The sequence below is a fragment of the Hemiscyllium ocellatum genome, chromosome 12, assembly GCF_020745735.1.
Source record: "Hemiscyllium ocellatum isolate sHemOce1 chromosome 12, sHemOce1.pat.X.cur, whole genome shotgun sequence".
Lineage (NCBI taxonomy): Eukaryota > Metazoa > Chordata > Chondrichthyes > Orectolobiformes > Hemiscylliidae > Hemiscyllium > Hemiscyllium ocellatum.
Window position 1 is genome coordinate 54,098,809 of NC_083412.1, and position 18,123 is coordinate 54,116,931.

The 18,123-nt window shown below is 41.0% G+C and overlaps 1 protein-coding gene across 4 annotated transcripts in view; it reads right to left on the minus strand.

Moving 5' to 3' along the window:
- caska (calcium/calmodulin-dependent serine protein kinase a) overlaps nucleotides 1-18,123 on the minus strand; it is a 618,991-nt gene that overhangs the window by 364,659 nt on the left and 236,209 nt on the right. For all 4 annotated transcript variants that reach the window (XM_060833558.1, XM_060833557.1, XM_060833556.1 and 1 more), the window contains exons 6-9: nucleotides 17,852-17,954; nucleotides 4,634-4,809; nucleotides 4,186-4,308; nucleotides 2,501-2,584 (exon numbers count right to left, since the gene is read on the minus strand). In XM_060833558.1, coding sequence (XP_060689541.1) covers nucleotides 2,501-2,584; nucleotides 4,186-4,308; nucleotides 4,634-4,809; nucleotides 17,852-17,954 — 486 coding nt within the window. The remainder of the gene's footprint in view (nucleotides 1-2,500; nucleotides 2,585-4,185; nucleotides 4,309-4,633; nucleotides 4,810-17,851; nucleotides 17,955-18,123) is intronic.

Consider the following 18,123-nt stretch of genomic DNA (forward strand, 5'->3'; position numbering starts at 1 on the left):
AAAAATGGTTGAATTTTAATTTCTGGTATTTATAATAATATATGAAATAATTATTGCAGATTTCTTTATTGGTGTGGGTAATAAACATATCATCCTTTGATAAAAGTTGATGCTCCATGACTGGGTACTGCTGAACAAGTTGCAGAAATAAAAAATATGAACTATCAAGTCAGGTTTTACTTTGGGATCTGATTTGTCCAGTATTACCATCAGTTGGTAGCTTCATTATGTCCTCTTCAATTTCCTATTCTGCCTATGTTTCTGTCATCAGCAATCATACCTTCAGTCCCTTCATTCAAGCCATTTCCATAAATAGCAAAACATTAAGGCTTCAACACTGATCCCTGTGGCACAGGAATGTATTATATTTTGGCAACCAAATAAATGACACTTCTTTACCTACTTTCTGTCAATTTTCTATCCATACTAATATTTTATCCCTATATTATTGTTTTCCACAATAAACTTTGGTCTGGTACCTGTTCAAATATCTTCTGAGAACCCACGTATAGTATATGTACAGGATCTTCTTTCATCCACAGCACATGTTGCTTCCTCAAAGAACTCCAATTAACTGTCAAATACAATTTTCTTTTCATAAAACCATGCTAACTCTGATCGATTACATTGAACTTTCCTAGTTACTCTGCTGCAATATCTTTAATAATAATTTCTAACATCTTCCCTTTGACAGGTGATAAGTTAACAGGACAGTAGGTTTTGCATTTTGTTGCCGTCCCCTTTTGAATAAAAGGAGTTGCATTTGTTACTTTCCATTTTAATAGAACTTTTCCTGAATGTAGGCAACTTTTGAAAATTAAAACCAATACATCAATAATTTCACTAGCCAGACTCTAGTTTGAAGTCTATCATAACATAGGGACACATCAGACTGTAATTCTAACTTTCAGTCCTTTTAACCCTACAATCGCAAATTTAAGTTTCTCCCCCAGTTCCATTTCCTGATTTACGGATTTTTCTGGGATGTTATCTGGATCTTCTGTAGTTAATATTGACAAAAACACCTGTCAACTCATCTACCATCTCCTTATTTACCATTATTAATTCATCAGTTATTTCCTGTATGATCAAGTGTCACTTTAACTTTTTCCTTTTTGAATATCTAAAGTGTTTTTATATTTCTTTTTGCTTTCTCTCCAACTCCTCTTTGTATTAACCCTTCAGTGAATATTCACTGCTTTTCATAGTCTGTCCAATCTTGTGACCTGCAATTGTATGTTTTTTCTTTAAGTCTGATACTATCTGTAAAATTTTTAGATAATCATATGCTAATTTTATGCCTAGCTCCTCATCCTGCTCATGCAGAATCTCTTCCCTTGTCCTGCCTCTGTCATTAGTACCTACATGGGCCACATTTTTTGGATAGTTGCCCTCTTCTTGAAAACTTCTCTCTAGCTCTGAGCAGATATGGTGAACTCTGGTGGCAGGCAGGCAACACTGACTTCTAAATGTTCAAAATGTAGCTCTGGTTCAAAACAACTGGATATTTTTAATATCTCTGTAGGTTAAGAGGTTTTGATTATATATAAATGAAAGCATAGAATTAAAATTACAGTGATGAATGGTGACATACATTTTAAACATAAAACATCGTTTTTTTTCATTGTGACAAGTTTGTGAAATGAAAATTTCATAATATAAAAGTGTGTCACAGTAGAAAAAAGTCTGTGTCTGGAAGTGCATTCCATATGCAAGACATGCATTATGTTCATTTAACAAGCTGCCGCAGGCACGATGGGCCAAATGGCCTCCTTCAGCACCACAATACTTCTATGATTCTATGATTTAATAGCATATCGATAATACATTGTAGCCACCACTTATATACTTAAAAATCATTCAAAAATGTAAAAGCAAGTTGATCTTATGCATTCCTGCTGTTATTTATGCGTCTATTACTGCATACTAATACTACTGCAGTCATTTAAATATCTTCTATTTATAATTTTATGCAGTTTACAAGGTCAGCATGCACACTTTCCTATCTTGTTTGTCCTATTTCTCACTCTTGTTCTGTTTATGAAAAGTTACAATTCAAAAGTCAACTTGTCTCTTTCTTGCACAGAAACAGGAATTGGCTATTCAACTCAGTGAGTCAATTCAATTAGGTCATGGGTGATCCATACTTCAATTCCATTTACCTGCTATTGTATGATATTAAAAAAAAAATTGTTAACATTTTTAGCACACCAGTACACTCAGCTTTTTGGAGAAGTGCTCTGTAATTTAATTTTTGAATGACCAGCTATTTGTTTCCTGCTTTTGAAAATGTGCAATGTAATACCCCATTTTGCAGCCTTACAAATAGCATCAAGAGGAATCACTTTGGATGCTGGTCTGAGAAATGGGCACTACACGTTCAGAAAATGTTTTAACTTTTCCCTGCCCTACAACATCAAAGCAAAAGTTAAGTTTTACCCAATCTAGAATTGGAACTGTGCATCCATTAAGAAAATAATAATTCATTTTTTGATCTTACCTTCAATTTCCTTCTTGCATTAAACTTCCTTAGCTGTTCCACAGTTTCTGGGAGGTGAATTTTGTATGCGTAACGATCTCGTTCCTGAAATGTATTATGAATGATTTCAAACCTGAAGTATATCACAATAAATAAATAAATAGTTCACAACTAATTCCAATATCTTTAAGATTCTCTGCTAGTTACTCCAAGACAATACACTTCTGTCAGTCTTAATCTTTCTTCAGTTTATCAATGAAAGAGTGAAATTATATTCAATACTCTGAAAACTACGAAAAAACAATACAGTAAAGAATTGTTTCAGATACCATACAGAAATATTGAAAAATGTAGACCACTTGGTCTTTCAAGCTTGCTCCACTAGTCAGTATGTTCATGTCTGACCACCCAACTCTCACCCTTTAATCCATTTAGCCTGAACAGCTATACCTAACTCCTTCTTGAAACAGATAAATAGTGTGAAACAGGTTGGAACCAGACCTTTTGGTCCAACTCATCTGTGCCAACTAGAAATCCTGAAATGTTTTGGCCTCAACCGCTTTTTGTGGCAGGGAATTTCCACAGGCTCTCCATTTTGTGTGTAAAGAAATTTCTCATTTCAGTCCTAAATAGTCAACCATGTAAGCTTAGACTGTGAACCATGGGTACTCTCCAGTCACCAGAAACACACTTCCTGTGTTTATCCTATCCATTCTGTTTGCATTTTTCATGTTTCTGTGAGATTCCCCCTCATTTTTCTGAATGCCAATGAATACAGTCCTAATCGATCCAGTCTTTCTTTAAATATTGGCCCTGCCATCCCAGGAATGAGACTGGCCATATTAGATAGTTAATAACAAGTATCAAACACTAAGTCCTGATTTTAAGTTGTTCAGTCTGAATTCATTCTGCTATAATATTACAGATATAGTAAGGCCTACATGTGCATTTAACATTAGGATTTTTGTTTTTCCATAGCTTCATGGCAGACCATGCAATGTGTCATTTTGGAGCAATCCCTACTGCTCCCAACCCCCATTCCAATCCTCCTATTTCCTGATGTCCTAATTCGCTCCACAATCTTCCTGCTCACAACCCTACCATCACCCTGACCCCCTCGCGCACAGGTCCGCACATCCTTTGCTCTTGCTGCCTCTGTCCTGTGCCTTTGCCCACTGAGAGTGCTTGAGAAAAGTAAGTGGCGAATGAGAGGGAGCAGGAGAAGCGGAAGCATGTGGGATGGAGAGTGGGAGTGCTGAATAGGAGAGTTGACAAGGAAAGCTTTGAGAGCAGGAGGATCTGAGAGTCAGAGACAAGTACAAAGAGTTAGCATATAGTTTTAAAATTATAAATGTAGCAATTTACAAATACATGGTCTTCTAATTTACATTTTTTAAAAATCAATGTCTAACAACATAACTACAGCTTATATTGATAGCAATGGGAAAATCTGATTTGCTTCATTTAACATTGCATTTTTAAGAAATGCAATTACAGTGCTAATTACTGAGGAATTACTATATTCTATTATTAAAAGTATGCTTAATAGATCAATTGCAAATAATCTACCCATGCTAAAATAAAATGTACTTAAAAACTACCTTCCAAACACATCAATATGAATTCTACCTCCTACTTCATTAAAAGAATTGGGCTTCTCTCAACAGAAACATCAACTGCAAGTTAACAAGTTTAAGAAAATGCACCTTAAGCCAAGGATGGTTAAGTGCTTCATAAACAGTTATCCTTTCTGCAGGATCCAACATTAGCATACGACGGACCAAATCCTTTGCACTCTCTGAGATATGGACCCACTGCCTAGGGTTCATCTACATGAAAACAATTGAAAAACAGTCAAATGCATTGTAACTGTAAAATTGCAATTTCCCATCTATTGCTTCCATTCAATAGTTATATAAATATGATTCTCAACTATATGGTAAGATGTTAGCTAATCGAAATGTTAGAGAATGTTACTTTTCAGAGCTGCAGAAGTAACAATACATAGTTGAGAGAGAATAAGAATTCCTGGGCACAATAATAATGAGCGTAATAATACACATGTTTAAGAGGGCATATGAAATATGTCTTTTTAAGAGGTTCGCTCAGATGTATAGGATGTATGGTAAGAGACAATTAACTACTTGCATTTACCTTATGTTTTCCCTTAATAATGGCATCAAACAATCTTTCCTTTGTTCCATAAAATGGCAAACAACCACTAAGGAGGATAAAAAGTATAACTCCACAACCCCAAACGTCGACTGGCTTTCCATACGGTTCTCTTTTGACAACTTCTGGTGCCATAAAATGTGGCGTTCCTACACGGCCTAAGTGGAAACACAAAGGACAGACCAATTTTGAAAGCCATGTAATTCACAACACAAATCTACTGGAAGCAACAGGTTCAGTTTCAGTCTGTAATCACACATATTGGTCAAAAATGGAAAATCAAGTGATATTGCATAGCTAATACTGCATGGTTCATTTATGTCCTTTCGGGAAGGAAATCCACTATGCTTATCTCTTCTGGTTTACATGTGACACCCAGACCCACAGCATGGTGGTTGCTTTGTTTCTCCCCTCTGGGCAAGTAAAAACTTAGCTTGTGCATGAACTAATAATAAAAAAAAACAGGAGTGCATTAAAACATGAGAGCTTTATTCAAAATTCTACTCCGCTACTTTTATCGTGACATTACTGTTTTGACTTTTGTTACAAAGTTGAAGACGCGCACTGTACCTTTAAGAGAGTGAATGCTGTTCTGAACTGATAGATTACAAGCACCTATGAATAGATGGCAGTCTCAGTATACTGGAAAACTGAAAATATGTAACATTTGGCTGTGAAATTGAGAACGTTTATAGCCTTTAAAAACCTGTCCTTAAACATTTAGACTAAAATGTAATTTTGAATTATAGTACACATTTGCAGCACACTAGAAAACAGACAGGCAGGGAGGGCAAGACAATTAAGAACATTTGCCTTAACATTAGTGAATCTGTATAAACAGGGCACCAAGTAATAACATCCATGGCTGTGCCCTTGTGACATTAATAACCACGTTTGATTCTGAACTTGAAACAAAACTCTGTATCAATTTACTTCTGTCCTGACTTACTGTCCTTCACTTTTATGTCTAGTTCAGAACATGCAGTGCTTTTGTTAACTTTTTGTGTTTGTGACAGTACAGCCTTTGTAAACTTGCATATAAAGGTAGTCTTTTTTAACTAGTATGACAGAGTAGCCTGCCAGGGCTCTTGAAGAGCTATGTTCTACTCTCCTGGGTTATTAGAACCCAGTTCATTTAGCTTATAGGTATCAGTGTTATGTTGTAACAGTGATGCTATTAGTAAATGAAGGGGATGATTAAAGTTAAGCTAAACTGTCTGAAAGAGTTTTTTTTAAATCCCAGACTACCAAAGGTATGATCTCTGGGATGAACTAAGAGAGGCTTACAGGTTGAGTCCATAAGGAATTCCTTGGACCATCTCAAATCTGTACTTTATCAATTTGGCACTGTGAGCAGGGTTCTAACAAGGGATACATTTGAGTGAAACTGGAAGAGGAGCTTCACTTAAGGGTCGGACTTGAGACCAACGGGTCCACAAGATAAGATTATATCTCGATTGCTCTCGGTACACATCTTTGTGTGATGCTTCCCCCATTTCACTCTCATGGTACTCTGATGGAACCCTAAATGAGATTGTTTAAATAAGTACTAAAGACAGAAACTGTCAGGGTTTCAGAATATTGAGAATGTTCATTAGTCTTGTTGTTTTCGTTGTCGGGTTGTTATCCTCTAAAATGCTCGTGTATGTGTGTGCGTGCGTGCGTCTGTGTGAGAGAGAGTGGGACACAGACAGACGAAAACTCAGCGCTGATTCCTTGCTGCTTGCAGGAAGTTTAACCCTTTGAGATTCGGTTTGGATGCACATTTGCTTGTTAGTGAGTGAATGTTTGTGTGTTTTGTGGGGTTGGAGCCCCTTTAGATCAGTAATTTTGTGAAGATTTAAAGTAAGTAGGATAAATATGGGTGCGACCCTAGATGGAGGACAAATGCCCCCTAACAGAAATAATAAGTCTATATCCTAATTATGAGGAACAATTAAGGGGAACATTGACCGCAGCTGCTCAACAGAATATGCATTCGCCTCTAGGAGGCGCACATGATTTAAATCTACTTATTAAAATTGAACAAGGGATTTGGGAAAAAATAAAGGGAAGTAAGCAGAAAGAAGCCATATCAGCGTGGAAAAAAAGTAGCTAGGGAAAAATGGGAAAAACCCATGCAATCGTCATGTAGACAAAACTGTTTTAAAGAGGAATTAATCCATTAGCTGAGGAAGGATCTGAACTAAATTGGACGGAACTAAAATGCAAATGTGAAACACATGATTTAGAAGCAGAATTGGAATTGGTTAGGGAGAAAATAAAGAAAAGGAAAGCAAAGATTCAGAAATATCAGGGGCCGCAAAGAAAAGGGAAACCGGTGAATAAACAACAGACTGCAGTTGCAGCAGCGGAAGATGTGACTGACAACAAAAACTGTTCCTTATACCCCACTCTCCCTTCTCCCAAAGGCCCATTACTAAAGAATCCTGATCCATCTGCAGATGAGAAATGGGACGCTGATTCGGAGGAGGAAATATTTTACGCCTCCCATCCTGTCAGCCATCCTCCTCCGGTTCCCACCTCCAAACTCACCCATAGTATGGCCAAGGTGAATGCTTCATAAAACAAAAAGTCGCCTGAACTTCTCTCCCTACTCTGAGGATGAATGTGCCAAGGCCTATGCCCTTCCCCCAACTGAAGGAGGATTTGGCTTACCACAAACCCATTGCCCACCTCAATAGGAGTCAATTAAAATTAAATGTGGAAGGAACAGTGAAGAGACTCCTTTGATTTCCACTGCCCCTTTACTAATAAGTCCCAAAGACATTGATGGATTGCAATCAAAGTTTCAGGACCTTAATATCAGTCCTTGCATTCACCCTGATGTGGGAGAGCCAAAGAGAAATTTCCTAAATAGAAGAGTCTCTAACCCACAGACCCTGAATCTGGGATAAACCTAATTTGTGGATCTTTATCAACTATGGAAACCTCATGAACACTCAAGCATTATCAATAAGACTCCAGATTATGGAAAGAATCCAGAGGGATTTGTTAATTACATTAATAGGACTAGGACCATTTATAATGCTGCCTCCTAAGACCTATTTCAACTCATAGAATGCACCCTTTCCTCTGAAAATTAGCTGAATTCTTAGAAACTTTACAATGTAATAATCATGCCCAGCTTGTAGTCCAGCATGACGCCGAACCTAACAGATCAGATTGGATTATTACCTGTCTTTGCCAAGCAGTGCGTCGTGCAGTTGATGTGGGTAAAGTCTTAAATGTAAACCCAGCTTGGGCGAAGGGGCTGAGGAGTTCCTTGTCTTGTTTTAAGGAATGCTATGGCGTTTACTCTGGTGATGCGAACTACCCACAAGCGTGATCACCCCAATTTAATGCCCTATGTATGACTGTCTTACCTGATCAGGTACAGAAAGCTATTAAAACCCACAACATCCACTGGCAAGATGCAGAGGTTGTACAATTCAGCCGAGAGGTTTGTTATTTCTGGGAACTAAAGGATCCCAATAGTAAGGCTACCATTGGAAAGGTCAAGACAGAAACTTGTCCAAACTACACGGGCTAAGTCTAAACCCAGGATTCAAAGTAGACCTTTCTGTCCACAAGGTCAGTCAGGCTATCAAATGGAAACCTCATACTATCATCCAGTATACCAGGACAGTAGCACTGGTACTGTGTATTCACAACATCCCAATGGACCTTGGGTGCTCCGATGTATTGTCACCAACAGTCTATGATGCCCCTTAATCCCTATACATCCACTCACTCCTCTTCATCACCTCCCCCACCCCCTAAGAGTCCCCCAACAATTACATGTTTGTTTCAATTGTAATCAACCAGGACATTAGTCCAAGAACTGCCCTTTCCCAAAGCAGCCCCTGGTTGATCATCGGAGTGGAAACAGCTGGCAACCCCTGGTTATCCTATCCAGGTTGCCCCTTTTACATCACAAAACCTTTTTCCATCCTTGACACCTGTGCGACAGCTGTTCTCGCCTAGCAATATGACTCCTCTTGGTGCTCTGTTGCCTATTATTCCACTACACTGACCCTGTTGCTCAGGTTATGCCTTCTTGCACCCAGATTCTCCCTGCCATCCATACTATGATAGTTGCTGCCTAAAATATAACTTTATATCAAAATGTAGAAGTCTGTATGTCCCATTCTGTGGCATCCTTGCTTACCTCTAAACATATCAAACTTCACTGTGGCTCGTCTACGTCACTACGAGATTTCATTACTTCAGAATAGGCTTCTCTCCTTTAAATACTGCTCTAACATTAACCCCGCTACATTGTTGAGGGAAGAACCTCTTGAATTACCTGACCCTCCCAATGATTGTGTTCTCATAAACGACCTTGTTACTAAACCAAATCCTGATCTTACAGATCAGGCTCTTGTTAACCCGAACCTTATACTTTATGTCGATGGTTCTTCTTCTATCTCTCCAGAGGACAAACACACGGCAGGATATGCAACTGACACTTTGTCCCATACAATAGAAGCTTATTCTGTCAAACCATCCTGTTCCACCCAACAAGCTGAACTCTTTGCTCTCACCTGTGCCTGTGTACTTGCTGAGGAAAGTCAGCTAATATCTATAATGATTCCCGTACGCTTTTGGATGTGCCCATGGTTTTTGTCAACTCTGGCAGCAGCTTCTTTACCTCACCAGGAACCCCTATCCTCAATGCTGCCAATGTTGCTAATCGCCTCAATACTATTCAACTTCCCTCTCGATTGGCAATTATCTAATGTTCTGCTCACTCCTCTGATGCTCACGATGTCACGAAAGGCAATAATACCGCTGATGCAGCTGCTAAGAAAGCAATTTTTGAGCAAAACGACATTTTTACTCAAATGACGAATAGGAAACCAAAGGGAGACTCTCCCATTTCCTCTTCTGACACCCCAACCATGCCTGACCTACAGCAAACATGCCCATCAGGGGGACGCCTCTGATGAGGAAAGACAAAGATGGATGAGCCATCGTCGTCATGTAAATAGTTACAATAAGCTTTGGGTTACGCTGGTAGGATAGGCATGTCTGCCCGATTCACTTCTACCTATCCTAGTTGACTATGTTCATATGCATACGCATGTAGGTAAGGAAGGAATGGTGGACAGAATTCTCCAAAATTGGTGGAATCCCCACTTGCAAGAAAAAGCTAAACAAGCAGCTGCAAATTGCCTAATTTGTCAAAAGCATAATCCCAGGAAAGGAGGAAAGTGTCCACCAGGTGAAACTCCTTTGCCAAGTGCATCTTTTGATAATACCCAGTTAGATTTTATAGTTACCTAGATGCCATTGTTATAAGTATTGCTTAGTGATAATCGATGCATTTAGTAAACAGATTGAAGCTTATTCCTGTACTGACTACATTGCAACAACTACTTGTAAAATTCTATTAAGGAAATCATACGCAGATATGGAATACCAGTAACGGTCTCTTCCGCTAATGGCCACCACTTCTGTGTGGAGCTAAACAAGGCACTTTGTAAGAGTTTGAATATGAATCAAAAATTCTATTGTGCCAACCATCCTCCAAGCAGTGGGAATTGTAGAAAAAGCCAATGGTACCTTAAAAGGTCAGCTAAGTAGGTTGATAGAAGAAACAAAGCTGAAAACGTGTTGCTGGAAAAGCGCAGGTCAGGCAGCATACAAGGAGCAGGAGAATCGACGTTTCGGGCATGAGCCCTTCTCCTGCTCCTTGGATGCTGCCTGACCTGCTGCTCTTTTCCAGCAACACATTTTCAGCTCTGATCTCCAGCATCTGCAGTCCTCAATTTCTCCTCGAAGATTTTAACCTATTGCGAATCCTCTTGCACGGATGCCTTCTTTGAAGAAGCTCTCTTCCTCCCTCTACAAGGATTTCAGTGAATTTCCTGCTCCTTGGATGCTACCTGACCTGCTGCGTTTTTCCAGCAACACATTTTCAGCTCCGATCTCCAGCATCTGCAGTCCTCACTTTCTCCTCGACTGAAGAAACAGGCCTTAATTGGCTGCAAGTACTCCCAATTGCCCTTCTTAATATGAGAACCATGACACAGAAAAAGATGGGATTCTTGGTGGCTGAACCGATATATGGACAGCCCCTGAGGACTCCCTGGTCTGCACCATTAACTACCCTGTTGATGTGCACGTCATGGCAGAAGAGATGTACAGGTACCTGATTAAGCTAACCAAAGCATTGCAGTCTTATCATCAACAGGTCAAAGAAGCCTTTCAAATACCAGGGAAGAAAGAAGAAAACGCTCCAATGTTTAAAGACATTAACCCTGGTGACTATGTACTATTGAAAGACTTTAATTGTGAAAAATTGGGCCCCGGCTGGAAAGGTCCTTGAAACTGCAGCAAAGATAGAAGGACACTCAACATGGTCTACAAAGGACATTGCAAGCTTATATCCCCTTACAGTCTTAGTGTTAGTACTGATACAGGGATCCAATGAAAACCTAACCCAAGCACATGCGCCCAGATGTAACCAACCCATCTGTGATATTTCAGACTCGCTAAAACTCCAATGTGACTGTATAAATAAAACCCGCACTGATACCATTTGAAGTCATGAATGCAACTGTCCAGATGAAACTCATTTAAACTACTCACATTGTGTATCCAAACATAACTCTCGACCTTATTGTTATCCTCGCAACACTCATATACCAGTCATCATGAGATGGCACAATTCAATAACCTCATCCACTCCGTCAACCGAAAACCATTACTTTGAAATGTTTGTCTGTTCCCCTCTCAAAATGAACCACACAGATTGCGATATTGAGCAAACAGTACGAAATCACCAAACCCTAAGGCACCTATTGCCATGAGACTGACTACCTATACCTTCTCGACGGAATCCTCTCCTATCCAACCTACTGCCACTGACAGAAATATCTTTACATATTTCCTGCATTCAGTAGCTACTGTAATTAACAAGACAAGCCAAAAAGGTGAAGAAAGACCAAAACTACTATGCATTCCCAATCCTCCTCCTGTTACTAATGGTTTCTTTATTCAAGCTAATCCCCCTGATCCATGTATTATCTGCTCACTCTTCTATCATTCTGATGTACAGTGTATAAATAGGCCTTACCCACTTATGCAATCCCTCATTTGTGATGAAAAAACCTATTTGGTAGAAGAAGCACGCTGCAGTGTGAAGTGCACTAACAAACCTAAAGGATTCAGCGTTGATGCTGTTCAGTTGATGGAATGGTGCATTGAAAGACTTTCGGGTACCCACAACATGGGGCAAGTGAAAAAAAACTACGTAAAAATATGATCAAAATATCAAAAGTATTATCTCCATCCATTAATACACTTGGACAACTGAACGTTTGATAGCACCCTCTGTTTACAAGATTCACCTCTCGCTCCTAGTGGACTGGTCATTCATTCACAGAAGTGCACCCTTGGAACTCCTTTTAGCCCTCACAGGCAATGCAAAAACAAAGCCTACCCATATTTACTCAATGCCTGGTACAGACATTGTGCCCTAGTATACACCTTACCACTTTTTACCCTCCACCATGAAGTAACTGAAATAAATGGTGAATGGAACGCCCACCAACATATGAATCAATATAGAACAAAAAGTAGAGGAAAACAAAACGACTTACACAGCTTCTTCCATCAACACAGCTGGTGGTCCAGGTTGTTGCGAGATCTTATTAATGGCTGGGGTGTTGAGATGGCCCTAGATCAGATAAGTGACCTTGCGTATGACATCAAAAAACTTTCCAACTCAACTGCCCACGTTTTGAAGCTGGCGAACAAAGAGTTACAGGAGACCCAGATGGTGACGCTTCAGAATCAGCTAGTGCTAGATCTCCTCCTTGCTAAAGAAGGAGGTGCTTAATTGATAAAGTACAGATTTGAGACAGTCCAGGGAATTCCCTATGAACTCACCTGTAAGCCTCTCTTAGTTCATCCTGGAAATCGTACCTTTGGTAGTTTGGAATAAAAAAACTCTTTCAGACAGTTTAGCTTAATTTTAATCATCCCCTTCATTTACTAATAGCATCACTGTTACAACATAACACTGATACCTATAAGCTAAATGAATTGGGTTCTAATAACCCAGGAGAGTAGAACATCAGCTCTTCAAGAGCCCTGGCAGGCTACTCCGTCGTACTATCTCAAACAGACTATCTTTACACATAAGTTTACAAGGCTGTACTGTCACAAACACAAAATGTTAACAAAAGCACTGCATGTTCTGAACTAAACAGATAATAGGGAAGGACAGTAATTCAGGGCAGAAGTTAATTGATACAGAGTTTTGTTTCAAGTTCAGACTCAAATATTGTTATTCATTTCACAAAGGGACAGCCATGAATGTTATCACTTGGTGCCCTGTTTATACAGATTCACTGATGTTAAGGCAAATGTTCTTAATTGTCTTACCCTCCCTGCCTATCCATTTTCTAGTCTGCAGCAAATATGTATTATAATTCAAAATTACATTGTAGTCTAAATGTTTATGGACAAGTTTTTAAGGCTATAAACGTTCTCAAAATGGATATCAGAGTTGGGTGCTGTATTGACCATTTGAATTTAACTAATCAGTTTAAATTAACCCTCAGGATACTAAATCCCAAACAAGTTTGAATTTATTGTTTTGTCAAGATTGAACCAGACAGTCTAATGTTGGGGGTATGAAAATGCAGGCACTTTGAAAATTGTAGGCACAATTGCCGTTGAAAGAGACCCAAGAAATCAGGAACACTCTCTATCAAAAGTGCCTCTTCATATAAAACATACACACAGTAAAAAAAAAAGATGATGACCCAGGGAGATCTTCAGCTGGAAGAAGAAAGACACCGAAGATGATAGCCGCGTGTGGTTTTGAAATTAAGTTGATGTAATTTTAATACGTGTCTTATTGGAACAGTATATTGTTATAGAGTTGGGAGCAGATAATAAGCAGTTAAGAGAAAGGGGGGCTCAGAATTGTGAATAGTTGTTTAATATTCAATTTTAGAGTTAAAGAATAAATTGATGCTATTTTCTTTAAATATTGGAATTTGGGAGTTCACTAATATATAAAATAGATTACAAGGCAAGGTGAGCTTTTCCGGGTGTTTGGTTTAGTCAACAGAAGGGTTCACTATCGTGTCATAACAGTTTATACAGGACTAAAGCATCTGTTAAACTAGCAGGGGGGAGAAATTCATTGGGAAAAATGTTGATGAATGAGAATCCCACACTATAAATTCAACAGCTGGCTTCTTAACTTCTATGAATTTACCCGATTTGTGATTATCTTAAGAGGATGACAAATTTTTCTCTATTGATTGTGGAAAAATCTGGGACATGGTTTATTTGTATTAGAAGACAACTTTATAGTTTTAGCAATTAAAATCTTGCAGTGAGAGCAATGAGAGCAATGAGAGCGCTAACAAGGGAGGTGGGAGTTGGGCAAGAGCCTACACTGGCGGGAGGAGTGGAATAGGAACCCATAGGGGTGGTGGGAACAGAAAAAGAGTTGCAAGAGACAGTGGGATTGGAAAAGTAACTGAGGGGAGGAAGGATTGGTGGAATCCAAGAGAAGCAATGGATGTGACCTGGAAGTCACGAGAAATGGACAAAGAGTCTGGTCTCTGGTCCAGTCACAGAAAAACAGGTAGACAATTTGTTGATAGATATTTTTTCTCATTAGTGATAAAATACCTGAGTTTTGAAATATAATGATATGATTTAATAGAGAAAGTGTGAAAGACACCGCCAGAGAGTGCGTACAAGAAAAAGTGCGAGAGGACGAAGGCGAGCGAGATAACACGCAAGAAAGCAAAGAAATGTGCAGGAAAGTGAGCATGCAGGGGCGCTGGCGATGGGAAATGGGCAAGAGGAAGTGCGAGACGGGGAGTTCGCACGAGGGGGCGGGTGACCCTGGAACGCATGAGAGAGAGAGGGCGAGGGAGGAGGCTGGCGACGGGGAGCGGTCGACGGGGCGCTAAGCGTCAGGTGAGTCAGAGCGCGCTAGGGACGGGGACTGGCAACGGGGAGTGGGTGAACCGGAGTGCAGGTGAGGGAGGGGGCTGGCGACAGGGAATGGGCGACCTGGAGTGGGCGAGGGAGAGGGCTGGCTATGGGGAATGGGCGACCTGGAGCGGGCGAGGGAGGGGGCGGACGACAGAGGGGGTGGGCGACCCAGAGTGCGCGAGGGAGTGGGATGGCGACAGGGAACGGGTGACGAGCAACCCTGAGCGCATGAGGGAACGGGATGGCGATGGTGGTGGGGGTGTGGGGCGACAGGGAGCGCGTAAGGGAGGGGGCAGGCCAGGGGGTAGGCGATGGACAGCGGGCAGGTGACAGTGTGCGCGGGCGGGGTGAGTGAGGGGGCTGGCGATGGGGAGCGGGCAACAGGGAGCGGGTAACATGGGGCTGGCGATGGAAGGAGAGATGACGGGGCATGTTTGCGACGGGGAGTTGGCAACAGGGAGCTGCCGGGCAATGAGGAGCGCAAGGAAGCTGGCAGGCGACAGGGAGTTTGCGACAGGGAGCGGTCCAGACAGAGTCACCGAGGGAGTGCGAGCGCGTGAGAGACAGACACCCAGGGAGTGCGAGCGCACGTGACAGACAGACATCCAGGGAGTGCAAGCGCACGTGAGAGATAGACACCCAGGGAGTGCGAGCGCACGTGAGAGACAGACACTCAGGGTGTGAGAGCGTGCGCGAGAGACATGCCGTGGGAGAGCACGCGTGCATGAGAGACGCTCTGAAGGAGAGTGCTGCAAGAGACATGTGCACTGAGGGAGAGCACACATGAGCGAGACACACACAGAGGGAAAGCGCATGCAAGAGGAACACAGCGAGCAAGAGAGAGTACGAGAGAGGCACACTGGGGGAGAGAGGGTTACACCAAGTGAGAGTGCGCAAGAGACACAGCGAGGGAGAGACAGCACGCGCGAAAGAGACACTGAGGGGGACAGAGCATTTTGTGAATAGTCTAATTATGGAAATTTGTTGTTCCTTCCATCTACTTTTGCAAAGACATCTTAAATGTACTCGAACCTTCCTGAGGCTGCAAGCTCTCCAATCAACAAAAGGTGACTTTGGGTCAGATTTCTCCTAATTGTGATTTTCTTACACATGGAGATTTCAACCTTAAAAACACTCTCTTTCTTGGTCTCTTTCTCTACTTGTGTGTTTTTCTCTCTCTGGCTCTGTGTATGTCTCTCTCTCTCTCTGTTGTTTTCTCTCTGTCTCGCGCTCGCTTGCTTGCTCTGTGTCCTGCACATGCTAATGCTGCGTGTCTCTCTCACGCACTCTGTCTCTTGCGTGGTGTGTCTCACATGTGTGCTGCGTGTGTCTCGCATGCTTGCTTCCTTTCTTCCCGTCTCGCATGCTGGCTCTCACTCTCACCGTGTCTCTCGCGCTTGCTTTTTTCCTCCTTCTGTGTCTCACTTGCTCTCTCCAGCACCCATTCTCGCCATCTTTAGTGTGCATTTGTCCTCTCTCAATTTCATGCATACTCCAACTCTCTCTCCCCCTTTGTGACTCAGTGTGTCTCCCTGTGTCTGCTTCTCCCTGGCTCCCTCTGTCGCTTTCTCTGTTTCCCTTGCTCTGGCGCACATTTTTGCCTTCTCTTGCTGTGTCTCACTCATGCTGTGTGCACATCTCTCTCTCTCTTGCGCGCACTTGTGTCTTTCGAGGGAGAGAGGAGACACACTGAGGGAGACAGCTAGTGTGCATGTGACACACTGAGAGAGACAGAGCACATGAGAGACACACGTAGCGTGCGCAAGAGAATGTGGGTGAGAGATACACTGAGGGAGAGGGAATGCGTGCAGTGTGTGTGGGTTTGTGTGTGAGACAGAGAGCCACACAGAGGGGAGGGGGAGGAAAACACATAGACCCAGAGACAGAGAAAGAGAGTGTTTTTAAAATTGAAATCTCCATGTGTAAGAAAATTACAGCTAGGAGAAAAGACCCAAAGTGGGAATCCTGGAAACACAGTTTGTTGAATGGGGAGCTTGCAACCTCAGGAAGGTTCGAGTACATTTGAGGAGATATCCTGGCAAAAATAAGTGGAAGGAACAACAATTTTCCTACAATTGGACCATTCACAAAATACCCAAACGAAGAGACTACTCTTTCAAGTTTTGCTAAGTATCTAACTTGGGGGTACAAAACTAATGATGTTGAAGAAAACTGGATTTAAGACATTCAGTTTAAAGTAGAAGAAAGAATATTCACTGTACTTTTAATATCTTTAACATAACTATCTATAAAAGGTAGAGTGTGAGTTTTATATTTCATTTTCTTTGATTTTTATGTATTATAGAATCATGCAGTGCAAAAAGAGACCTTTCAGCCAGTCTGTACCACCAAAACTACACCAAATCCCAATTTTCAGCACTTGGCCCACAGCCTTGAACATTATGACACTGCAAGGACTTATCCATGCACTTTTTCAAGGTTATTAGGTTATGCATCTCTACTATCCTCCCAGGTAGTGCATTCCTGAACCCCACCACTCTGTGGATGAGAATGTTTCTGTCAATTCCCCTCTGCATCTTGCCTCTCACCTTAAAAGTGTGTTTCTTTATTACTCACCCCTCAATTAATGGGACCAGCTACTCTCCAGTGTTGGCAAGGTTAAATTTCACCTTCCACTGATCTGCCCATCTGATCAATCTGGTTATATTCTTCTGTAACCTGAGACCTTTTTCCTGTCAACCACTTGACAAATATGTGTCATCTGCAAACTTATCTATCACCAACCCCCACATATTCATTTACATTGTTTATATATATCACGAACAATAGTAACATTATATTATTTTAAACCTGAAGCATTTGGAATAATTATTTTAACTAAATACCCGAGTTTCTGATTACATTTCTGGTTGATATCGAGATCATTACATAGGAACAAGAAGTCTTGTTACAAATGTGTAGGCCTTTAGTGAAACCAAATCTGGAGTACTGTGCATGGTGTCTATCAAAGGATATACTTGGCTTGAAGGGGAAAACCAATTTCACTGGATTGGTTCCTGAGAGGAAAAGTTTGTCCTAAGATGAGAGGCTACATCTGCCCAATGGCCTTTACTTATTATGCACTAAGGAAGTTAACTGTTGTAATATGCATCAGTACAACAATCTACAAGATTAATTTTGCTTCTTTCTCCACAGAGGCTGTCAGTCCCAAATACTTTTTGTTTTAATTTCCAAACTTTCAACAGCTGCAGTACTTTTTTCTTCTAAAGACACAGAAGATCTTACCTCCAGCAACAAGCCCAGATTCTCCCAATTGAATGGCCACTCCAAATCCACCGAGTTTCACAGGTGCTGAATTTTCCTTCGAAGCAAGTAACACACAATGTGGCTGCATGGGAAGGAAAACATTGAGTAGCTTGTGTAAGAATAAAACTGCTATGGATAAAACTAAAACTGTCCATCTTTTGTAATTTATTAGAAGAAAAAGGTGAAACTACTGGAGTCAAAACTTTGAAATATTTTATTGTACTGCTAATCTAAAGACACATTGCAATTTG